A 26970-nucleotide genomic window follows, 5' to 3' on the forward strand; every position below is an offset into this window, starting at 1 on the left:
ACGATCACCGGACCGGCGGGAATATTTGCACCCATAACCAATGCAGCACACAATACACACACATACCGGTACTCTAGCTAACTACATACGCCACTCAAGCAGATCACTTCATACCCAAACCCCCAGACAGGACAGACGTGTCGTGAGAGCAGTGCTTAAACATACAAGAGAATAAGGTAGGATCTTCTCCCGGTTTATATATGTGTATGACTGTTAGTGTTTCGGCCCCTCCACAATACCATTGTACGCAATACTGTTTGGGCCTGTGGCGGCTATTTTAGATATCAAAATACAGAAATGTTCTCATATATCACATAATAAATGATATATCTCTTAGTAATGATTTGCATATATTAAATCTCGATTTTCTGCAGTTTAGTGCTCATTTTTGTGAAATTAGTTTTTCCTATTCATATTGTACATAATACAATATACAAGGGCCTTTGGCGGCCATTTTGAATATCAGGAAAATGAATATTTTGTCAAAAATTAGTTTTTCAGAGAGTATTTCACTCCTGCTACACAATTTCATGCATTTCATGGCCAATGTGTGAACAATTTTAGGATTTTCATGGGTAATTTGCATATTTTGTCGGCCATATTGGATTTTGCCGATTTGCGGAAAATGCTCAAGGTTACACAAGTGGCATCATTCAGATTCGAAATCAGCACCCTCGAATTGACAAGAAACTATAAAAAAATATTGTATATATAAAAAACAAGGTTATGACTCTTCTATCCTGGACTATTAGTCTTTTGAGATATAGAGGGGATAATCCATTTAATACCTTATAAACTAGAACGCAATATTGATAATTAAATCTCGTATGTATGGATTACCACTTTAAACTATTAAGTAATTGAACGGTCGGGGTATAATAATCAGCGTTTAATATGAGGCGGGCATATTTATTTTGACATCTTTGTAATCCTAAAAAGTTTTTTTTGGTTGAAGACACCCAGATTTAACAATCAATCTTCCATGTTGGAAAATCCACATTAAATACATGGCATGAAATTGTAAAACTAGTATCAATCTTACATGAATGTGATGTTCTTACCTTTGCATGTCACAATTTTAGATAACTCAAAAAGCTCTCCGATAATTGACAAATTGCCAAAATGGTCGGTTCAAATGTAGAAACCTGGAAGTAGATCTTGTATCCAACATGGCGATAGTTAGCCACGAACTTCAACTAGTAACGTGTTGAATCTTTATGCACTCACAGATGAATCATTTGACACGGATCAATACCTACATTGTATTTTAGTAAAGAGTGGAATGGAAGGCACAGCTGCACTTCATGAATATAACGATGACGAAATTCAAATAGACTGCAAAATACAAGGTACTCGTCTATCAAGAAAGAAATACATGACATATTTGTGACGATTTTCTTTACCAGGCAGCTTCGCCAACAACAGTATGCTAGGCTCATTATCTTGTCTGCACTTTTCAGGCATTCTCCTTTGGATTATTTGACTGATTTAAATGAGCATGAATTTTCGTTGAAGATAATCCTTACTGTTTGATTGAACTCTGGCGTTAGTAGCTGAAATATTAGGCACCTTTCGCAAACCTCTACAACGCGAGATTATAGTCGGGTAACTAAAAAGTTAACGATTAATCATAGACTAGATTTTCTAGATTGATTGTACATTACAGTCAACACAATCAAACGTAGAAAACTGTTCTATAATCATTGCTAAGCTTTGCTTTACAGGCCCTATAGATCTTGCTTTTCGTTTGCAAAGCTCTTTCATACGATACCAGCATGCCATGTCATTTGCCTGCCTAAGCTCGCGGTGGGACTGTACCTGTATGATGGCTATGGACCCGGATATTTGGAATGCACTCAGAATGCAGTCAGAATTTTTTAGAATGCACTCCGAATTTCCAGGAATGTGCCAAGAATTTTCATTCTGACGGCATTCCGCCTCTAGTTTGATTAGGATATTAATTGAAATATTTATTTGTTATGAACAGATTTCCGATGTGACAGAATTCATTCCATGTCTGACTTAACTGCGATGGTGCTAATGCAAAATTTGATGTACAAAATAATAACTTCACGTCTTATTTAGACGGCATTACAAAGTCCAAAATGACTGAGTAGAATTGATTTTAGGGAATTTATCGAAGCTTTATTATAAGAGCTTAAACAATTATAAGAAATTACTATTAAGAAACAAGCTACAGGCTAAAACCCCATGCTTATTATGCGAGATTAGTGATGACTTACTTAACTATCCCATCCCAAACAAAATAGATAGGTATCGTGCAACGAATACAATATTAAAAATATATTTATGATATAAGATTTTTTTTAAAAGATGAAATAGTTACACAAGGAAATTGGATAACAAGTACAGTACCATTGGTAAAATGAATTAAGAAACAGCACAAAATTACACAATATTGAAAGTCGCTATCCTTTTTTTTCCGTAGTGATGAGTGTGTTTCTCAGTGGTTTCTTTTGCTTTTGATGCACCTTAGCATCAGCATTATTATGGAATCAAACACACATCTGCACCAACAAACAAAGAAACATGCATGGGTGCTTCAAACCACGACTCAAACTATGTTATCACACAGTACCATCACTACAATAGCAGGGGCTTGATTTGAATGGATTTTCATATCTACTGACACAGACAAAAGAATCATGTTCTGTATTAACCCTTCATGACTATTTCTGCTCGTTTTGCAGCTTTTCAATTCAGACCTCATCCAACACTTTTGAATCCTGCTCTTTTCGTGATGGCATGTTCATAACAAGCATGGTATCATTTTAAAGAAAATTAAATGATCTTTTGAATGATGTAAAATATGCATTGTGAAATATTGGGAATCAGGAGAAAAATAATGGCCAAACATGCTATCCAAGTAGAGATATTTTCATTGAACATACGAACGGGCAAGAATGGAAGGGGAAATAACTTTCAAACTTCGAGCCTGTAGTGATGAGGTACTTGTAGAAAAGCAAGACAACCTATTAACAAAAATCCCGGAATGGCGTTTGTCCCGCCCTCCTGTGTCTTTTTAATGCCCATTGTATAATTAGAAAAAAAAGGATATGCTAACAGCCGAGATGAAATCTATCGTTCTAGAAAGAATTGGAATAGTGTGGAATGGTTATTTACATATATACATATAGTGATGGATCCAAACAGGAACATCCTTAGAACGGGAGCAGCATTTTATGTTCCTCAGTAAAAAAATAAAGTATTTCAGGTTATCCAATGTAAGTGTCATGAGAGCGGAACTCTTGGCAATTTTAATGGCACTTGAGTGGTTAGACTCCTTTGATAAACCATGTTCAGTTGTTATTTTGTGCGACTCTTTGTCAGCACTGAATGTGATTGATCAATATTGCATAAAATGCACCATTGTTATTGAAATTTTATTTAAAATTCATAAACTCAGTTTGAAAGATATCTGTATTAATTTTGAATGAATTTCCTCACATTGTGATGTTTACCAAACACTATAAATGAACTTACATTGTCACGTATGACATTTTATAAAAGTGTCTGGCAAGCAGATTGGAATGCGTCTAGAAATGGTAAATTTTTATATGCTATTCACGATGGTTTTAAGCAGGCATAAGGAAGAGGTTTTTCTCGGAAAGAGGAATGCCTCCTTCATCAAATCACAGTAGGTAAGTGCAAATTAAACTATTATGTTTCAAATTAATCAGCACTCTTCCGGCCTCTGTGAGGTGTGCAAAGTATTTGAGACTATTGAACATTATATTTTATTTTGTTCAAAATATGTAAAGGAGAGACGCATTATGTTTGATGAAATTAAGATGAATGACCGGAATCTTAACGATTGTTAATTGATCCCGAATATACACGGGAACTACTTTGTTTTACATATGCCACTAACCGTTTCAACAATTAGGTGTGTGTCTTTTTTTCAAACACAAGACACGAAAGAAGGATTCATAATTCTTATTAATAACAAACTAAGAAAAGACAAGACGAAAGGATAAGAAGGACGTGAAGTTGTATATGATTTCACATTCGAATTGTTATTTGACGAAGATTTAATTTTTTTTTAAATAAATGTATCTAGTAGCCGATTGATTAGCTGGTGCCCTTTTCCACGAGCAATCATTAGCACGCACGATATCTAATTTCTATATTGTATTAAAGTGATATTTCTCGAAGATGTTTAATCTTGTAGGACCTACTAATGCAATAAGTGGATGTGTGACTAATCTATATTAATATATCATATAATCGTCACCAATTGTTTAACGTCGTATGGATCGCCTTTGCCGACCTGCTTACGAAAGTGACTGGCGCGTATAATCTGGAGAGACTGAAGAGCGCCATCATGTTCAACAACAACAAAAAAATCATTGACTTAATTCACAGCTTCGGTATTAGATGAGTAACGACGTCTGGCAGAGAATCATATCACTTGGCATTGCTAGTAAGGAGAAGACTCATCGTGGGAAGAAAGCTATTAGAAATCACTTCTTACCTGAGACTCGTAAGTAGTACAACACCATCAACTAACTTGCCAAACGAGAGAGATGACAACATTAACGACGGTGATGATGATGATGTCCTCAGTAATTATCCCATTGATGTTAAACGAAAGGGATAGAAAATTGCACACGTCAGTATATGTAGTTAATTGCCGAAAATTGATCATCTAGAAAAGCTTAGGCTCAAATAATTTGATATTCATTGAGAGTAATTTAGATGATTCCATTAGCAATTCCGATGTTGATTTGTATGGTTTTGTTATTGAGAGAAAAGATAGGAATAGGTAAGAGGGGAGGGGTATCAATGTTCATTGCTGACGAGCTCAATTACTGTCGAAGAGTGAACCTAGCATGCCTAGAGAGCTCACATATTGAATCTATATGGATTGAACTCAAGCTGCAAACGACAAATTCGATTTTCTATCGGCCCCCCACAATCCAATGTTGAATATCAGGACTTGATTGAGACAACAGTCTCACAAGCTATGAGTAATGGCAAAGAAGTTTATGTCTTAGAAGATCTTAATTACAATATGCTTGATGTTAGAAAGACTCGGTTTATAAGGCAACTGTGTATCCAACACAACCTTCAACAGGTAATTGAATCTCCTACAGCACGGATAACTGAAAAGAACCAAAGTCTTCTTGATATTGTGTTAACTGATATAACCCACTAAATATCAAAGAAAATAGAGAGGTATGGCAAAGAAAGTAGAGAGGTATGGCAAAGAAAGAGTGGTATCCTATGGGTTAAGCGACCACAGCTTTGTGTATGTAGTAAGGAAAGTTTATAGACCAATTTGCCTCATAGAATGAGCACTTTTCGGTCTTTCAAAAAGTTGGACGTAAATGCTTTTATTGGCTATCCGCAGGAGGTTGATTGGGAACCATTTCTACAAAGTTTTAATGTTGAAGACGCATGGCAAGTTTGGAAAGAACTGTTTTCAATGGTGTGTGACAAACATACTCCCCCGGGGTGGGGGGGAGGCACTCGACCAAAAAAGTGTTACGGGTGTGCCGCGGGCGAGACAACAAGCGGCCGCCTTGGAGCGGGCTTATTGTAAAAAGGAGGGTCCTCGGAACGGGCTTCTGAACTACAATTTTATGAAAACGGGGTCCTTGGAACGGATCGCCAGGGTGTGAGTACGTGCGTATGCACCCCTATGGAACGGGCATGCGTGCATGATGCAGCTAGAGCGGCCTCCGCCGGGTGCGCTCGCGCAGAGACGATGGTCGGACAGCGCTAGGCGGCCGCTTTTCACCAAATTGCAGCAGATCAATGCGACCGGAACGGCGTAACGGAAAATATGCGAAGCTTTGGAGCTGATTTCTTTCTTCTTTTTTTTTCTCGATAAGACAAAAATGCTATGCCTTGGAACGAAATTTGGGTGTAAAAATGGGGGACCCCTCCGCGGCACATGCCCACTATGCATTATATACTAAGTGCCCCCCGGTCATGCTCCTATTGTTTCCATGAGCATGATGAGAGCGAGGGGGCCAAAACCCCATGGGTAACAGATTATTTCGTACGCTATTCACAACAGAGAGACCATTTGAAAGAAAGGACAGAAAAAACTAGAATAGAGATACATGGAAACGATGCAGAAGTAAAGAAATCTTGTGAATAATTTGAGAAAGAAACTTAAGAAGAGTTACTATCAGGAACAGATAATGGAAAACAAGAATAATCCAAAGAAGCTATAGAAAATTCTCAGAACACTTACACTCTCTAAAAAGAAGACTAATGTCATTAGGAATGGTAATATTGATGGTACACAAGAAACCGATCAAGATGTTCGTGCAAAAAAATGCAATGAATTTTTCGCGACAGCTGGTATTAACTGTTTAGCTGGGATCGATCAAACATCAGCTCAAAGAAAGATGCTTAATCACTCACAGTCACAGTTCAAACTTGAACATTTTTATACGATACGAGATAACAGTGATGAATGTGAATAAAGCGACTGGCCTTGATCGCATTAGTATTAGATTACTGAAAACAGCATCCTCAGTCATATGCTGTCATCTTATGCACTTATTCAATCTTTCTATAGATTCTGGCAAAATACCTGTGGAATGGAAACATTCAAAAGTTACCCCTGTATACAAAGGAGGGGGAGGAAGGAATGACATGTCCAATTATAGACCAATTTCAATTACTCTCCAATAATAATGAAAAATGCTTGAAAAAGCAGTCAACAGTCAAATACTTAAATATCTCACGGATAATGACATTCTCACTAAAGAACAATCAGGTTTTCGAAAAGCACATTCAATGAACTCTGTATCATGTTCCATCAGTGATCATGGTGATCTCATATACAATGGAAATTGGACTGGAATGGTTTTGTTGATATGATTTTTTGCGAGAATAAATTTAATTTTCTTTCCTTTGTTTTCTTTACTACACGATATATGGGGACACTGCTCGCATATGACGTCACAAATAATGAAACATCATGTTGACATCTTTTAGAAGAGATGATGAGATGACAAGATCCCGGATCTCATCATGTTGACATCTTGTAGAAGAGATGATCAGATGACAAGATCCAGGATCTCGTCATATCGACATCTTTTAGAAGAAATGGTCAGATGACAATATCTTCGATCCATGATCATGTCATCTAATCACCTCTTCTTAAAGATGTAGACATGACGAGTTACGAGATCATGCCATCTGATCATCTCTTCCACTGGATATAGACATGATGAAATCCGAGATCTTGTCATCTCATCATCTCTTCTAAAAGATGTTGCCATGATGAGATCTGGGATCTTGTCATCTCGTCATCTCTTCTAAAAGATGTTGCCATGATGAGATCCGGGATCTTGTCATCTCATCATCTCTTCTAAAAGATGTGGACATGACGAGATCCTGATTCATGTCATCTCGTCATCTCTTTCAAAAGATGTTGACATGATGAGTTCCGGGATCTTGTCATCTCATCATCTCTTCTAAAAGATGTTGACATGATGAGATCCGGGATCTTGTCATCTCATCATCTCTTCTACAAGATGTCAACATGATGAGATCCGGGATATTGTCATCTCATCATCTCTTCTAAAAGATGTCAACATGATGAGATCCGGGATCTCGTCATCTTATCTTTTGCTATCAAGATGTCGACTTCCCGAGATAATTATCTCAACATCTAGGTGGCACTTTTAAGCTTCCATAGATTTCTGCCACCTTTACAAACAAATAGACAGTGCTCACTCAAGTGTACCATTCTGTCATCTGTTTTACTTTCATCGATAGATGAGACCCAAACCAAAAAATGGCAAAAGATTATCCATATTTTGCATCTTTTACAATTCCCAGGACCTTTTTTTTAGTGAAAACGTTTTATTGATACACACTGTATACCGCGGTTATAGAACTTTTCGAGCTAAGTGTCTGAATGTGCAGTCAATAATGCCGTACTGAAAGTCCTCTCGCATTTTCTTTATGCGCTGGTCCTTGCATGGAGACCCACCTTTTGATCAAAGTTTCAATCAGGGTTTGTGAACACCTATTCTCTATCCCCTTCCGTCTCGTTTGCTGAAACACAATGTATGCACATACTAAGAAATTTGAGCTTAACGTATTGATGATGGCTCCTATAAAAGAAATATTTGATCACGTTCCAAAGTCGAGGGACTCAGTAGCGGACCGTGACCTGGAGGAGACAAAGCATGGGGGGGGGGGGGGGGGTTCACTGCATTGTTTGTAAACAATGCAGTGCCCCCCAATGCTTTGTCTCCTCGGGGTCGCGGTTCGCCACTGTCCAGGGTATACAGCGGAATGAATAGTTTGTTTAACTTGAATCATTTTGATTTATGACAGTTTTAATTGCCAAAATGAAATCAACAACCTACAGGCTGGTGTTTAGAAAATATAAGATATTTATCCGATCCACTGGTAATGAATGTTGACCCGCTATTTTCATACTAACTATTATGATTTGTTTAAGGTCAATTTTAACACACTAGTCCATGGAGAACTTTTTACGCTCATGAATCCTATGTGTCTATTACTATGGTGACTCCATATTTGATAAAATACCAGCCAAAACTAATCAACAACAAATCTTATTCTCTGATATACATGTTTCAATCATAAAGTGGTGCAATAAACTGGACTCAATGATGGCTGTGAAATGCTATAACAGGTACAGAAATGTGAATAGTAGGACTATGTATGTAGGCTTGCCTTTGTAGACTAAGACATTTACATTCACTGTCACACTTTTTTCTAGACCCCCTTTGTGATCTTATTCATAATAGGTTATTGTGTGTATATGCCTTCAATGAGGAGGAGTTAGCGAAAGGCAAATTAAGGCACCCACTAGTGGTATTGGCAAAAAGCCAGAAAACATTGCTATGTATAGACATTGCTCTGTACGTGCGTCGTGGTCAAGTGTTTCTGACTCTCGCCTTTCAAACAAAGGGTCGTGGGTTCGAATCCTAGGCATGGCGTGTTTTGCTTCTGATCATCAAGAAATTTCGACCCAGGTGAGGTAAATGGGTACCGGCAGGAAGTCATTCATTCCTCATAAAGTTGTGCTCACCAGAATTGGAAGACTACATGTAGCTTAGCCGGGGTAATATAGGAGTGCCTTGAGCACCTAGCAAGATGGATAGATAGATGCTCTATACAAATCCTATATTATTATTATTATTTACTGTGAATAAGAGTGTGTGTGTGGGTAAGTTTGTTTTGTGTGATCGAGCGCCTTTGGAACGTTGATTATGATTTCGCCCCCCTAATCTGAAAAATCGAGAAGTGGGAGGGGGGTTGCCCACAATACCACTGTCTACATTGCTGCTTCCACTGATAAGGATGGTGGTTTTGGTGATTACAATTATTCACACAAGTTGTGATCACTATTCATCTGTACTTGTCGCGCCCGGGGTGGTATTCTGAGATCCATTTTATCTCAGATAAAATAAAATATTTTATCTCCGTTAAAATCAGGGAGATAAAATACCCTTGAAATCTCTCCAAATTGGTATTCTGTGAACAATTTTATCTTCATTTTATCTCTGTAAGACACACCTATTTTTGAATCAATATCCAATTAGAAACGCGCTTTTATAGCTCTCTCATATCATGCATATAGTCTCAACCAACGGAAATCCATTCAGCAAGGAGGTGTGGCGAAGGAGTGAGATTGCGTCAATTTATTGACCTCAATACGCTTGCACTATACGCTTGCGCGTCTTTACATAGATTTCTTTTAACAAATATGACAATACTCTCATCTTTATTTCGAAGTCTGTATCGCATCTTTTCAAGCATCATTTCAAAGACAATATAAGTCCAGAAAAGTTTTATGAAATGCTTCCTGATTGTACAGGAATAACTTTAAGGTGTTGTTCTCAATGAATATATCATTTTTCTTCATTTTCATGCCAACATTTGAAGTTAATTCACCTAGAAATATTGACGAAATCAACGTCGCAGAGATAAAATAGCCCCTACCCTCTATTAAATTTGTTTTATTTTTTCTTCAAAGTAACTTGTGCGCAAGCACATCACCCCCGTTGGAATGGCCAGATACGCGATGGGTATAGCTCTGTTGCGTTTATACGCTACATAAAATTTACATTTTTATCTGAGAGATAAAATGTCATCTCAGAATACCAATTTCATATTAAGAGATAAAATAAAATATTTTAAAGATAAATGGCCCCAGAATACGGCCCTGGGTCGTTTTAATAATATAGGATATTAATATTGCGCACATTTCCACCTTGTTAGGTGCTCAAGGCGCTCCTATATTACCCGGCTAAGCTAGGCGTTCACAGCGCACACAGCTTCTTAAGGAATTACTTCCTACCGGTCCTCATTTACCTCACCTGGGTCGAGTGCAGCACATCGTGGATAATAAAGCTGTTTGTAAATTAGCTTTCATAATGCTTTTTTCTTCCTGTTTTAGTACGATAGGAGTCCATGTTTTCCATTCCTTATAAAACCTTTTAAGTATTAATCAGTAGTACAATAATTGAATTTAGATACTTGTTAAACAGGCATTTTGCTCGACAAGAATCGGATTTCTAATTGACTAGTGGAATAAAATTATTGAGAATCCTGGTTAACGTCTTGGGTCACCAGTCATGTGCGAAATCTGGAGCTAACTTACGTAAAAATCCCATTTGCTTCGTGAAAAGCCCATTCATCTCTTTCCTTGAGAAACGAAGTCTCGACTCACATACCTGTACATGTCTGTACTTCCTTCATTTTTTGCAGGGCTACACCTTTTCGTTACCCGGTGTCTTTATAACAGCACCAGGAAATGGCGGTAAGGATGGTCCCCACGAAGATGATCACGAAACATAGGAAGACATTCGTGGTCATCTTCGTCATGTTTTGCACGTTCAGGAGCAGTGGCGATGACGACGTTTCCGTATCCATCACGCAAACGAGTGAAGAAACATGGCTGTCGAATACGCTAAATGGTATGTACTCATGCAACATAATATATTAACATATTAATTTTCCACTCAATGCAAATTTCCTTACCAAATAATTCATTCCCATAAACTCGTTGATCATGTCTTGACAAAATGGTCCCCTATTTTACGCTATAGGTAGGACACTCTGTTTAATCAATTTTTATTATCGTTTCTTACTAGAGCACTGTCAATTAGAATATAGTAAGATGTAATGTGAATAACATCCACCTGATCCATCATTCAATCATTTTAGTAACTTGTTATGATAGTGGATAGACCCAATATTTTGTTTCTTTATTTCATTCTGTACGATTCGTTTCACAATAAGAATAAGAATGTGCAGAGAATGCCCAATATTTTTTGTATACTTATTCATTCATTTGTAGTTTTATTTGTATACATGGTATCATTGTCTGTTACAAATCTACTTTCCAAAACCGGCCCTGTCCGCATATTATACAAAATGTTATGATCAAATCAGTAATATTTACGTAATTACTAGCACAATTATATATGCTTAATTATATATATTACATAATTGTGTATTTCATTCTGTTCACGTTATGTATTGTTTACAGAGTGTATATAGTCCCAATACGCAACATATATATTTCCTTCTTTAATATCCGTTTCACTTCATATTTAAAAAAATGTCGACACAAGCGCCGACATAACAGTGGTATCAAAATCTTAATTATTGAGCTATTACTAAGTAAAGTGAACATTTCATATGAGACGTTATTTGACACTTTGTGTTTATGCATACTGTATGAGTGGGTACGGCAGCCCACTCATCAATGTTAATGCTTCATTATAACTACTTCATATTGATTTCTATTGTTTCATTGCTCAATTGGTTAAATTCGCAAGACATTTATATATTTGTCATCAGTAATCGTATTCGACTTTATTGTTTTGTTTACATTTCAATGTGCGATGCTAATTGTTTATGCTTAAGGATGGAAATATAGTAGTATGCCTAGATTAAACGATTCTATGTTGAGAGAAAGGTTCGGTATATGATTAAATAGGCTTAAAGTGAAAATAGTCTACAATGAACCGGAAATACTGTAACAGTGCATGTATAATTATGATCAGGTGTTGCAAGAAATTAGATATCATAAAGTGATTGTAATCGTCTATTGGCAGGGAAGTATAGATAGCATAAATGTAGTCATATTTTTCACGGAAGAGAAAATTCCCCTACACTCTTTGCAGTAGTCGTTACACCTTCTTCATTTTATTACTGTGTGACGTTAAGTTTGTAGACCAGACCGATTGTTTCTTGAACGAAATCGAATATTTTTGAATTTATGAATAACCTTATCTTTTGCCTTGATACATATACATTAAACTAATAGGTTTTTTTTTAATTGTCAAATTGCATACGCAATCTGCCGACTGTTTATTGAGGTTTTTCATAGAACCAAATCAAACTTGAAAAGTGAAAGACATTCCAAAATAGTATTGCTCTGTACGTCAGTGTACATAAATTTGAGTTGAGCTTCCACTATGACATTGCAAATATGTACAGCGAGATATAACTCTGGATATATCAATGAATACATTCACCATGTTCACTCTAGCTGTAAAGATATAAACGACAGTGAATATGATTGAATACAATTATCAGAATAAGAGAGAAAGGGAATCACCGTGTACTAAGACAGACATGTTCTTGACGTGTATGAGCAATATGGTTTACCGAGCTGTATTATTACACACTCCCTACTTTTTATAGCAAATTCTGAGCATCCCAGGAAAAGATCGTTATTCAATTTCTAGATTTCTTTTCCCTCTTCCTTTTTTTGAACTTCTTTTAAAACTTATAAGGAACGATAACTTTAATACTAAATAGGTTCATTATTGCGGATTGAAATAATCGCTAGAAGGTATTCATTTGTCTCGCAATCTACGTGTACTATGATCAACTAGGAAATTCGTGATCACTCTCGCAAAAAGTGTTCACTGTTCATTTCCAGCGATTGATGCATTTATTGCTACGTCCCCCATACTCTTGTTAATTTATAATGGATGCTTAATTGAGTTTACATCATTGCATCCAAATTGGCTTGTATGGCATTTATATTTACTCAATTTATGGCAAGGCAAGAGGATATAGAGTGCTGTGTAGTGGTGCGTGGCTGGACTATAATATTTCTTGGAAGGCTCATTAGATCAGTCTACCAACGTTCCACACACACCCACATTCCCAAGCATACATATCCTCTTTCACACACACCCACACACCTCCTCCTTCATGCAGATCCCCAAACACACCATGACGGAAATACATATTCACGAAAGCATACACACTTTTTTTAACAAATACACCTAGTTACAAATAATGCGTAAAAGAATTTCCATTTATTTGAATGCAGGATAAAAGAGCACAGGTGTCGTAGCCGGGGATCGAGCCCCGGACTTTCCATGAATAGCCAGGCGCCTTAGACCACTCGGCCACGGCACCTTCACACACACGCGCACACCCTCCCATACACACACACCACCACCACCACCACCACGCCCATCCACTTTTCGCACATCTCCCAGATACACCTACTCTTTCATACATACACATGCACCTACACACAAACTCACACATCCTCATTCGAAAACACATCCACTCTTGCATGAGCCCTTATACGTACAAACCCTATCACCCCCACACATCTCCAAAACACGCAAACACACTGTAAAAACTGACACCAATTGGTGTTAATAGAGGACCACACCCTGAGGTTTTAAAATTAAACCCTAGAGATTAAACGTAACACCAAAGAGTGTAAATGTAACAGCAAAATGTGTTGTTATAACACATATAGGTGTAAGACTAACAACACCAATTTAACACCGGTGTAAAATAACTGGTGTGGTCCTCTATGTACACCGGTTAGCACCACAGTTTTTGCTGTGAATGATATTAAAATGATGGCAATGAAGATATCTAGGATGATTGATAATACTGAACGATAGATCACAAACTTAAGTGTTTGGTGTTACAATAGACGATAAACTACTTTGGCATGACAAATGATGACTATGTTTGTAAAAAAAGAAGAATGTGCTGCTCTCGCCATAATGAAAAGAGCAATAACATTTATTAACATAACGACGGCTAATTTGATTTATGACTATATCATCCAAAGTCAAATGGACTCTTGTTTGGTTTTAAAGTATGGGGTGTACGATTAATTGCCCAAGCAAATCAAATATTAACAGGTCAGAAACGGGCAACCAGAATAATGCTTAAAGGTAGGGTCCTTACCCCATCTGAACAATATTGTTCAAAGATCTAAAATGGTTATCCTATACCCTAAGAGTAATGTATTTTAGATGTATGTTTGTATTCAAAAGTCTAATGTATAATTTAGGCCTATGTTCTAATTGTTTTAAATATTAATGTAAATTCGTATCCCGAAAACATAACGTAAATACCGGATCTGCCATCAACCTACAATGATGTCCAAAAATGGAATATCGAATATTAGAAATGCTCATTCATTATCTCCTCAATATCAATGTTTAATATCACTTCATTTAAAAACTCTAACCACCCTCTTGAGTTTCACAAAAAACAAAGCAAAAGCATGTACGAGGTTTACGTCCGGCCCACTGTCAATGGTTCTTGTGTTTTATTTAATTTAATGATTCCAAATTGGTATATTTTTTTCTATTCATGTATACATAATAATGTTTTATGTTGTGTATGTTATCTTATATACTGTATATACTGTTAGAAAATTCATCCTTAAACTAAAAGAAGTTCCTGCAGCAGAGTCTCGAGAACACCTGTAATCTTACCAGATTGCGTAATCTTACAGGAAATTGGTATTTGGTGTGTGTAATCCTACAAATTTCCTTAAATAAAACACTCTTTTCCCCTTTTTCTAACAGACCTGATCTGTTAAATTGCAGAAAAATTCCTGTTTCATGAATTTAAAGAATGATTCTGGTATTGCTTTCTGCAAAATCTTCTTTTATTTTTCTGTAAAAGCAGGTTTCATTTATACTGTATATACTCGTTTTTATGCTCTTAGGGTAACTTTTAATATCTGCTTTTATACTGAAAAGGCACCCTATAAAAATATTGTATGAATGAATATGTAAATTAAAACAGTCTTGATGATGACGGCTGCGATTGATTAACTGTTGGTGCTAAAGGAAACGTAAATATTTTTATACTAAATGAGACTGTTAATGATTAGGTTTGTGGGGATTCATCTCCTAATCATTATACACTAATCGCCAGTGTTGCTACCATGTATATTTTCATTAAAATTTGTATCATCACAGTTATTACTGTCATTATCGTTATATCATAGGCACACCATCGTCATCATTTTCATCATCATCATCATAAGCGTCGTCGTACACACTCATATTTATCACCATCAGTATCATCACCATCATCATCGCCACCACCATCATCACCATCATCATCATTATCACCATCATCATCACCGGTCACTCTCACATGCCCTCTGTCGTCATAATCATTTACCTTTGTTATCCTTTTTTTAGAACCTGAAATACTGCGATTCAAGAAAGAAATGTCTCTCCCTCTCCCCAAAAACGTCATCCAGGACATTCACTCGTTTCTTCACGTCGACGCCTCGTACAAAGCACTAACTTTAAGTATGTAACATCTTTTTTGATAATCACTTTTAAAATCTATCACAAAATTTTGTATCGAAAAGGTAAAAAAAATCTTGGTTTTACCTTAAAGTCCATGTCTGGCCCGATAAATTTGTTTAAACTTTATTACGCCTCTGCGATCGATTCCAGAGATTTTTGTCAAGGACCTTCATAATGTGATTATAAATAAAAGATTTGTTTCATTGGAATCATAAATAATAATTTCCCATCAAACGGGTGTACAAACTGAAACTCGCATGAAAAAAATTACTCCCTTTCACAATTCATCCCTCTAAAATGTATCTTTGGCCCTTGTGGATACAAAATTAATTAATTTTGGTCGCCCTTGTAATCGTTGATAAATTCTGTTTACTCTTACAATGATTGTAAGGAATGCTCATAGACAAGAAGTTGGAATTTAAAGTCAAAATTTCCACTCCAACCGAAATATGTTTGTAAAGATGGCCTGTTATAACACTAAACTAAAAGTTTTGATTGTAAACCTTTCATAACTCATACACCATTTGGTATAACTTGAATTATAATTCAAGACAGTTTAATCTTCTATATAAAAGGAAAACAATTTATCTACGGGGCCATGGTGATGATTGTAGATGAGCAGGAAGCGCTGAGTAGCCGACGAAGTTCAAGCGACGAAGCAAGCGAAGCGGATTGTAAACGAGATCAATAGCAGCTGATTATCGATATGATTGTCCACCAGCTGAGCGCGCCCATTTATTGGCTTCGGTCACCCACCAAGATGGCCTGTTATAACACCGTAAACTAAAAGTTTTAAATGTAAGATTTTCATAACTCATATACCATTTGGTATAACTTGAATTATAATTCAAGACAGTATAATCTTCTAGAAAGGAAACAAATGAAATGAAAGGTCTGATGATCTTAAACATAATGAGCATGGAAACTGATTTTAAATGGACCCTCACCTCCTGAATGTGGTATATAAATTGCTTACTCATTTTTTTTGGTGGGGGGCATTCGCGTGATGCTCTTTACTGACTATCCTCGAGTTATTGTTCACTTGCCATTAAATTATGAAAAAGTGAAGGGAAAAAATGTCCAACCCTCCCCCCATCCTGGCTCCGCCCCATTTACGAGTGACCGATTCCATTGTATAAATCTTCTCGACCACTCGAACTGTCAGTTCCGCCTCAAAATTAATATTAAAATCCAAAGAAATCTATTTGGCACAAAGTCACGATTATCCACAAAGGGTGTGGAGTTAACAATTAAAAAAAAATAATGAATTATCAATAAATGGATAAATGAATACAAAAATACGAACATACCTTGTCATGAATGATACTTAAGAAAAAAAAACAATATGTAGATTGATTACCTAACGAGCGGAAAACACCATTGATGCAACCGAATGACCAATATGATCGAAAATAGAATTATCACTATAATTAGATATTGGTAATAGCTGAAGCCATGCACTTGTAAAGTGTTATTTCCTTTTCTCTCCATTTTGCATGTTTTGGTTTCTACTTGATCAGGTGATAAAAAATGTGCTTTCCCAGCCAACATAGATTCAGGCGGTAAGAAAATACGATTATTCTATATGCACCTTAATAATTTTTCTCCTTCATATGTCGTTCCCTCGATCACTCTCCTCTCTTGGTGATTTCAAGTTCAGTGTTGACTTTTTGGTGTTGGTGTTAGGTCCATTTTTACACGATTGCAATTCATAACACCAAACATAGAATGAAGATAGTCCAGAAAAGTCAATAATGTGATGACAATAATGTGATCTGGATCAGTTTGACAAACTCTGAATAAGTTTTGGAGCTAAAGGAAGATGATCCATACTTCAACACCAAAACCAAGGCCATCACCGGACTTGAAATCACCCTCTGTCTCTGTCTGCTTTTGTCTGTTTGTCTGAATGTCTCCTCATGTCTAATCAGGTTTGTTTTTCGTACACAGCAAAAACTGTCGTGTTAACCGGTGTACATAGAGGGCCACACCAGTTATGTTACACTGGTGTTAAATTGGTGGTGTTAGTTTTACACCTATAGGTATTATTACAACACCTATAGTTGTTACATTTACACTCCTTGGTGTTATGTTCCATCTCTAGAGTGTTATTTTAACACCTCATGGTGTATTCCTCTATTAGCACCAATTGGTGTCAGTTTTAACACCACAGTTTTTACAGTGTACCACCTGCGTAACGCATACATTCGTAATCCCGAAGCTTCGTTATTCCGACGTTTCTCGAGTCCGAAAACGAAATGAGATCCGTAATTCCGAAGGTTCGTTAGTCCGAAAACAAAGTGAGATTCGTAATTCCGAAGATTCGTTAATCCGAAAACAAAATGAGGTTCGTAATTCCGAAGGTTCGTCAGTCGGAAAACGTAATGATTAATGAACGTTATTTCGTTTTCGGACTAACGAACCTTATTTTGTTTTTGGATTAACGAACCTTCGGAACAACGAACCTTATTTCGTATTCGGACTAAGGAACCTTCGGAACATCGAACCTTATTTCCTTTTCGGATTATCGAACCTTCGGAATAACGAACCTTCGGAATAACGCCACAAATGTTCGGATTAACGAACCCTTTTACGTTTTCGGATTAACGAACATCGAGGTATAGGCAATTTACGTGTTTCGGAATTACTAACCTTCGGAATAAAGAACTTTCGGAATTACGAATTGTAACCCCTGCGTAATGTGTCTTTCCTTTAACACTTTCTACACAAGTCATGTTCTGCGATATAGCATGATCAGTAGTCTGCAGGCATAGACTTTTTGTTTCACAATTTTCATAGTGCATAATGCAGAGTCTGAAGTAGTGAGACTAACTGTGATTGGCTCTAACAAGGACACGGGCAGGGAGTTGGCGTCTAGTCTTCACTCTAGACACTGTATTGGTTAAAGTGTCAAATATTACTCTGTGCCTGCATGCAAACTAGTTAAAATGTGGGCGGATTGGTGTGTGTTTGTGTGTGTGTGCATACTGTGTAATTTTCCCATTCCTTTTGAAATGTTGGGAAACAACAGAATTATGGAAAACTTTTACAAATAATCTCAAAGCAAAAATCACTAAGGTTCATTGAATAAATCTGAAAATATGATAACTTCATTATTTTTTAATCTGATATTAATATATGAAAATAATAATTGCATTGCATTACCAAAAATAGTAAACAATAACGTAAACATTATATGGAAAATAATATATACGAATGATATGAATTTACGCAGAAGAGAACAATTATATAAATTAAAATCAAATTTAGATCATAATTCTCAGCATGGAATAATCCTAATAATAATTTCATCTTAGTAATACCATGGACCTACTTCTCAGAGTTGTAGGGTACATGGTATTACTAAGATGTTCAAAAAGCTGTTTGCTTAAATTTATGCAGCAATTATGAAGAACCAATACAACGAAAAAAGTTTGTTTTTTCAAATCTTTAATCATCAATCGCATCACTGAAATTCCCAATGCTTATATCTGGTTAATCATTTATACTTTTACATCACAAGCTGTTTCATAAATCTGTCTGATATTATGCAGGAATTATGAAACACTGAATGTAGGCAGATATTTTGTTCAGATGATTAATTAGACTTGTGTCAAATGTGATATGAAGACCTACTTTTTACCTCACGTAGGCACCGTGATTTAAAAAATCACAATTCGAATGAATTCTAATTCTAATATTGGTTATGCAGAGAAAAAAACATTACAATTAATAAAAATTCCACCCAACAAATTTAATTTTCATTATCTTAGGTTCGGACTACTCACCCAATATTACGGGATCCGAGTTCCTCCAAACAGAACGGGTGATCTTCAAAGAGCACAGATCGATAGCCCAAAGACTGACTCGCCAAGCTAATGTCCAGTTGAGACAGATTCTGGATGTGGAGAAGTCCATTGAACTTGATAATAGAAACAGCGAGTTGGATGCGGAATCGGATCGACCAAATAGAATGGGAATGAAGATCGACTCGAACCTCTATTTCCCAGGGGGGCACTGGATCCCCCTAAACTGCACACCAAAATGGAAGGTAGGTGTCCTCCTTTGCACACGTTTGTGTTGGAAGCATAAGCGTAAATATTGGTTTAAACGGATTGAGACAATTTGTGATTTAATTATCCAATTAAATTTGTCGGAGTCTTATTTATTTAGGTGAAACTTGTCTTTATCGTTGAAATCGTAATTCTAATTTTCTATCGTGTCAGAAAAGTCGATCAGCCCTTCCGAGTCACTCTCAGACCAGTCTGGACATTCCGGAGTGAATTTCAGTGCCCCCTATCCAATACACCAATGGCCTGGGATGTCGGTGACTTGTCTTTCTTCGGTTGGGGAGGGGGGGGGGGCACTAGATCGGATTTGGAAAAGGGTAGGGGTGTGTGAGTGGCCCTCCAAACAGAAACCAGATCGGAAATTACTTATGAAACTCGGTTTAAGATCTATACAATTTGCACGCGGGCCCTTAGCAAATGGGGGTGCTTGTGAACTGGAATTTAACGTGAAATGAGGGGTTTTGAGAACGGGTTGGCCAATGGAAAACGGTAGAAATGTTATACTTCGGAATGGGTTATAAGGCTTGAAAAGGGGATCGATCTCAAGGGCCGCCCATGTCCATACTCTGTCATTATAGTGCCGCCGATTTTTCTTCCCGAACTTTTTAAGACGTCATTATGCACCACTGATAATGAAAAGCACTTCTTATCACTAGTGGTCGTCGATCGCAAGTATGACCTCGCGATCTATTTGCGATCACCGACTCCATGTATAACAATGATACTTGTAGCAAGTGACGATTCCGTATGAATGACATGTTACTGATCGCAAGATGCAATCTATCCTAAGAGGCAATAACCTATAAGGGATGTGTTATTGATCACCAGTACTAATTGGTAGTAATATCCATCGAAATTGGCGATGACGTTTGTAAGCGCCTCTACAGATATCCCCACCGTTCTTAACAGTTCCTTTCAAAATGATATGTAACATAAATTCCTCCTCACCTTTACCATTTCTTACCCAAAAAGAGACCCTGGCACATCTAATTGAATGAAATTACTTTGAATTGTCATTATTATGAAATGCCATTTTGAATTGTGTTTTGATTATCTTTTCTTGGAATTGTTTTATCAACAGGTTGCAATCATCATTCCGTATCGCAATCGAGCCTACAATCTCAATGTCTTTCTGAGGAACCTGGTACCCTTCTTGAGGAATCAACAACTGGAGTTCGGAATATTTATTGCAGAGCAGGTAATACGAATGCCTACAATCAATTATATATAATTCATTTAATGATGATGCTAACGATGACGATGGTGATGGTAGTCGTGATGTCTATGACGATGATGGTGATGATAATGAGTGGCATTAGCGTACCTAAGGGGGCAGACTGCCCCCCCTGACGAGTCACAACACATGCAAGGGACGTATCCCTGCCCCCCCCTGACGAGTCAAAACTGATGCCTGACGAGCCACAAGTGGTCCCCTCCTTTGAACTTGAAGACCTTTTTTTTGTCAATTTTCTTTCTGGTGCGAAATGCCCTTTACTTGTGGTGATGACGATCCAGATAATGGTGGTGGTGATGATGATGATAAATGACGATGATGATAATGGTAGTGGTGTTGATTATGATGATGGATACGATGGATGTATTGATGGTGCTGCTGATGATAGTGAGGATAATGCTTTTTAAAGCATTGTTCATTTACTTCTAAGGCACTCGTCTTATATAGGCTTCTTAAAATTACACAGTTGGTGGAAAAAAATTATGTGTTACATAATCATAACATTAATGATTACGACAATGCTTCCCTTTTAATTCATTATTCATTTAAGGTCAACCGTTAGTTATGACTATTCTGCTTGATTCCAATTTAGGGATCGTCAGAAGCAATGAATCGAGGTTTAATGAAGAATATCGGATATCAAATGGCGCAGCTTAGTGGTACAAAGTGGGACTGTTACATATTCCACGACATTGACTATGTTCCTATGAATATTACCAACTACTACGGTTGCGACGACCATCCAAAACATTACGCTACCAGGCTTGAAGAATTCGCTTTTGGGTAAGATCCTATAAGGTTTCAGCGATTCTTTGTATCAATAAGTAGCTACCATTGTTAATATTTGTACTCTTTTCGATGTTGTGATATTTATATTTCATTTCAATAATAGATTTACGAACTAATATTTCAGAAGGTCATGTGATAAGGCCCATTTTCCGTGAGTCCTAAGCAATACGAGAAAAAAATATGTAGAGTGTGAGCATGGGTGTCGATCGGTATTCTTGGTTGGGGGGGATGATTGACACAAATTTTCTTGTGGATGGGGATATTTCAACATTACCCCCACTAAAATCACAAGTTAGGACATTTGGGAGTGGTTGATATGCATGGTGTTCTTGGAAATTCCTTCATTGTTGTAGTGTACTATACTTGTATAATTTTTTTGAAAATCCAATTTGTGTTACAAGTAAGCCTATTCTAAACTCATACCGAGAAAAAGATGACAAAAATTGACTGGACCATGTACATAGTGATCTGTTTATTGAGCATGATGTATACACAGGGGCGTCGATCCATTTTTCAGATGGGGGGGGGCAAAATTATGAATCAACGTTCCAAAGGCGCTCGATCACAAAATACGAACTCACCCACACACCCCCACACACATAGGCCTATATATATATATATATATATATATATATAACTCATGAGAAAGAGACACATATCTCACCTTCACCAACAATGCGAGCGCGAAGCGCGAGCTAAATTTTTTTAGTATGTCATGAAAACAGGAAAAATGTACCTGTTTAGGTTTGTTTGTAGTAACTCATGAGGAGGGTCGATACATGTATCTCACTAGAGAGCGAGCTGAAATTTCTTTATATTCTGACCTGAAAGCTTGATATTCTAAGCATTTTTGGTACCAATCATGATTAAGATGGGTATCGAGAAGAACAATAGATGCGAGCGCGAGCTGAAATTTTCAATATTTTGATCTGGAAAAAAGGACACTTTAATGGAAGATATATATCCAACAAAAGATTATTGCAAAATCAAAGTTCTTTTGAGGTCTAGAATTGAAAACGGGACATTATATTCACCTATCATGAAAAGTATGGGGTTTTGGTATATGATGCGAGCGCGAAGCGCGAGCTGAAAATTTTTATATTCCAATCTGAAAAGCAGACATTTTGAGTACGATTTTAAATAAAAATCGAGTTGGTATCTCAATCTCGCTTGCTGATTTCAGTGTAGCATTACAATCTTATTTTATTTTTTAGTTGCACATGCGGAATTATTGGGGGGGGGCAAAAAGATATGTTTGCCCCCAGTATTTTCATTGATGGGGCGATCGCCCCCTGCCCCCCCCCCACCTAGGATCGACGCCTCTGTGTATACAACTTCTCTCTTAAATCTAACCTGACTGGCAATATCTTTATTCTTCTTAATGCATGATGATAAAATGCAGATTCGGACCAATTAAGACTAGCACAAATAACAACCTGTGTGGCTTCTCGTGCGCTATCGGGCTTACCGTAATTCCTTTATCTTGCCACCCTTTTACTCCCGTTTATTTTTCCACCCTTTTGAATTAATGATTTATTTGAATTAATTTATTCACCACTGGTGGGATGGAACACCCTATCAACAAAATTTGATTTTCGTTGGGGTCCTTTTATGTCATGTGTTAAAGAATATCAGATACATAAACATTTCATTCTTTTTCATCTTGAACCTCCACCCATCTGTTTAATAGTCCTGAAAAAGAATGTTTTTATTTAATAACAATATACACAAATTGCGAGGGAAACAAACTGATTGATGGCATACTATAATCATCATGATCAAACTTCTCATTTTTTCATCATCATTATTATAATTTTTCTACCCTAAATTATTGGGGGGGATGATAATACAGGCCATCCCCCCACTTGAAATATTGGGGGGGATATATCCCCCCCATCCCCCCCGTGATCGACACCCATGAGTGTGAGGGTGTCAGCAGGGACGCTTAAAGCTAGATATTTTCACATCAAAAGGCCAGGCTATCACCCTCGTCAAACCCGAGTATCAATACATTCGTTGTAAATATTATTGGGTATTGCAGAGACTCTTGCCGAACACCTTCAAAATAATGTGAATGTTAAACCACCTTTAACAAAATACCTTTGGGATGAACAGTCATATCAAAGATACAAGTGGAAAAGAAGGTTTTAATTCTCAGTTCCAATTAATTTTCATGGGGTACTCTAATAGTCAATTTAGTAAAAATCAATGAATAGTACTGAAATGCTACAAAAAGTGAATTAGATGAAATGCATCATATGCAGTGAATATAAAACCAAACCAAAATTATTTTCATTAGGATAGTCTTGAAGCGTGAAGATCAAACTCTATAATGTTAAGTTGAATACATCATTCAGTGTATATTGTATATTTCATTTCATCTCTGTTATCTACATAACTATTATTTGTCTTGTCACCATAGCAACCCATACCTTGAACATTTTGGAGGCGTCGTGGGATTAACTGGGGAACAGTTTGAAGAGATTAATGGCTACTCCAACATGTATTGGGGATGGGGTGGCGAAGACACTGATTTGTATAAGAGGGTCAAGTCTGTCGAGTTAAACATTACCAAATCAGAGGAGGGATACTATCGTGATTTATGGCATAAAAAGAAAACACAGACGGAGAAATGTGTACGTAGGTAGGTAACAGTTTTATTATTGTAATCATTATTATTATAAATATTATTATCATCATTATTAATTTAATTTATTTGTTTATTTGACCAAATCACAATACAATGGAGCAGTGCTACATGTTGGTCAGGGGCCTTTGATAAAAGCATAATATTTATATAATATTGACTAGCCTTGAGGGGAACATCAAATATACTGCCAGCAAATGAATCATATTGGCCCGAGTCTTTAGACGAGGGCAATATGGGTCACTTAAGGGCAATATATTTGATGTTCCCCGTAAGAAGAGCTAGTCAATATTTTTATTATCATCCAAATCAGATATCTAGAATAAAAATCATGATAATGGTGATATTTCTTTTAAAAATAGAGTTCTATTGTGTCGGTCTAGGCTCTGCACTTTACCATTATGACGTACTTGCAAGCGCTCTGAACCAGCGTTGTCTCTATCATGACGTATATTGTTGGTGCGTGGATCCTTATGAAGCGTATCTCTTTATACGCATCCTAAAATGCCCGGATGTGAGACCAGGGAAAATACAAAGGTATATTCTGCATCGTCTCTGCATGCAAAGTAAATACGCGCGCGCATTGAGACCGAGGAAAACAATATACCTATACCCTTCCCGATATTCAGAAAATGTAGGGCAATACGGTTTTGTAAATGACCAGCTCAGATGTCTGATACGGGTGATAATAATATATAGCTGTTGCTCGGAAGAATATCATCCCTAAATGTAGCACTGCGTAGGCCTACTACTAGCTGTATATCAAATATACAAAACACACCAATTATATATCTATATAAAATCTAACTCAGTATTTATTGAAATTTCTATAAAAGAATAATTAAAGTGCTTAAACTGATTGGTGTTTTTAAATATGACTGGAGAATGATCGAAAATTAATAATTACAAAGTTGGTCTAATGGTCATTTATATGTAAATGGTATCATGTTAGTTAATTCTTAATACTACGAAGATAAAAATGTTTCCCATTTCAAAGCTGGCATGAAGCACGCGTTGTTTTCCTAAAGGTCACCTTGAAGATGCTATATCTCCTTCAGGGCCCCCATGTGGATGTCCAGAAAACTGTTAGATGTTGTTTTGCCTTTTTACACCTTTAGAAAAAGAACACTTGATCTTTATAAGAAATCACGTCAGACAAAAAAATATCAGGATGGATTTGGGGGAAGAGGCACAGAGCATTATTTGAAATATTTCATTGGGGAACTACTTCGCCGGTCTAATGCAATGTTAGTATTTTGTGTTTAATACTGAAGCATATTGTTAGTACAAATAGTGTAGGTCTACAGGCCAAACTTAACTAACACAATGCGATAATTATGATAAAGTGATGATCATTGTACATGGAACCCGGGGGCAGTTAAATATATTACTGTACACACGCGTAACAAAACAAAAACGCGTTTAAAGGGGTGGGCTTTTTCAGTTTTGAACGCAGGCCGCGTGTTCACTCGTTAGGGTATCACAAACACCGATTTTTAAGAAAAAGGAGTATAGTTTTGAAAAAGTGGTCATGGTCAATCGCAAGGTCATATGTATTTTAGATTTTTTTCCCAAGCTTTTTGTATAAAACTAGCCAAACGTGTTTACGATATACTTTTTTTCCCAAAGCTATTTCCTCGGGGTTATATTTTGGCGACAACTTGTTTAGGGGCCAAAATGTGTATACAGCGCGCAAAAAACTTGTTTAGGGGTTATTTTGCACGCAGAGATAAACTCGTTTAGGGGGTGTTTGGAAATAATTTAGGTACGCGTGTGTACAGCTATACATTTGACTTTCCTCCCCCCCCCTGGGAATAATGTGTTTGGTATATATTAACGCAATTGCCATTAAAGAAATTTCTGTCTTAATCCTTTTGTATAAAATTAGACAATTATAAGTAATTATTGAATGGTTAGAATAGTAACATTTTAGTTCGCCTAATCCCCACTTATCTCTTTCTGTTATCATCTCTATTACAGACGCTGTCTTAAAGATAACGCAGTTGGCAGGATGGGAATTGACGGCCTTTCGAAAATCCGTTATGAAAATTCCGCAAACATCTCCTTCTCCACACTCTACACACTAATAAGCGTTGATGTGCAACGAAGCGGCTGGAATCATAACTTCACAAAATGTCGCCTATTCGTCGGGAAAAGAAGCAATCACCTGTTCGCTATCGCATTCATCGTGTGCTATTCGGCTATCATGATTGTAATTTTCGCCTGCTCCATTTTTGGTCTAGCTTTGCGAGATATGAACAGTAAAGAAGACGATAATGAAAAATTGATAAATATAGGAAAGGAAAAGGGGACAGGAGAAAAGGACACCTATAAATTGCACCACCATTATTTTGATGACTTCAAGTTGAAAAATGTATGATTTGAACAAAGATCTGACATTTCAAAGATTATGCATTGTTACCATTATACCTTGAAATGAAGCCCATATAATTTGTTGTGCCTAAAATACTCTTTACCTACTTGTTCAGTATACACTTCTAAGGAAGTTTATATATTTTTACCTTACAACCGGGGACGTCCGTGGTCTAGCGCTAACCGTGTCAATCAGTCCTTCACCCGGGGGGCCACTTCCATTTACGAGTGGATACCATGCGCGACCATGGGGTCTCGAAAAGCACCCTAAACACG

At 36.9% G+C, this 26970-nt stretch overlaps 1 protein-coding gene across 1 annotated transcript; it reads left to right on the plus strand.

The window, feature by feature from the left end:
• LOC121420243 (beta-1,4-galactosyltransferase 5-like) lies at positions 1-26970 on the plus strand. Its single transcript, XM_041614814.1, has 9 exons — positions 1-176; positions 10738-10946; positions 15468-15581; positions 17102-17143; positions 19355-19632; positions 20733-20849; positions 21478-21668; positions 24097-24318; positions 26302-26970. The coding sequence occupies exons 2-9, from the start codon at positions 10784-10786 to the stop codon at positions 26699-26701; spliced, it is 1527 nt and encodes a 508-aa protein (XP_041470748.1). The 5' UTR covers positions 1-176; positions 10738-10783; the 3' UTR covers positions 26702-26970.

Source organism: Lytechinus variegatus, chromosome 8 (assembly GCF_018143015.1).
Source record: "Lytechinus variegatus isolate NC3 chromosome 8, Lvar_3.0, whole genome shotgun sequence".
Lineage (NCBI taxonomy): Eukaryota > Metazoa > Echinodermata > Echinoidea > Temnopleuroida > Toxopneustidae > Lytechinus > Lytechinus variegatus.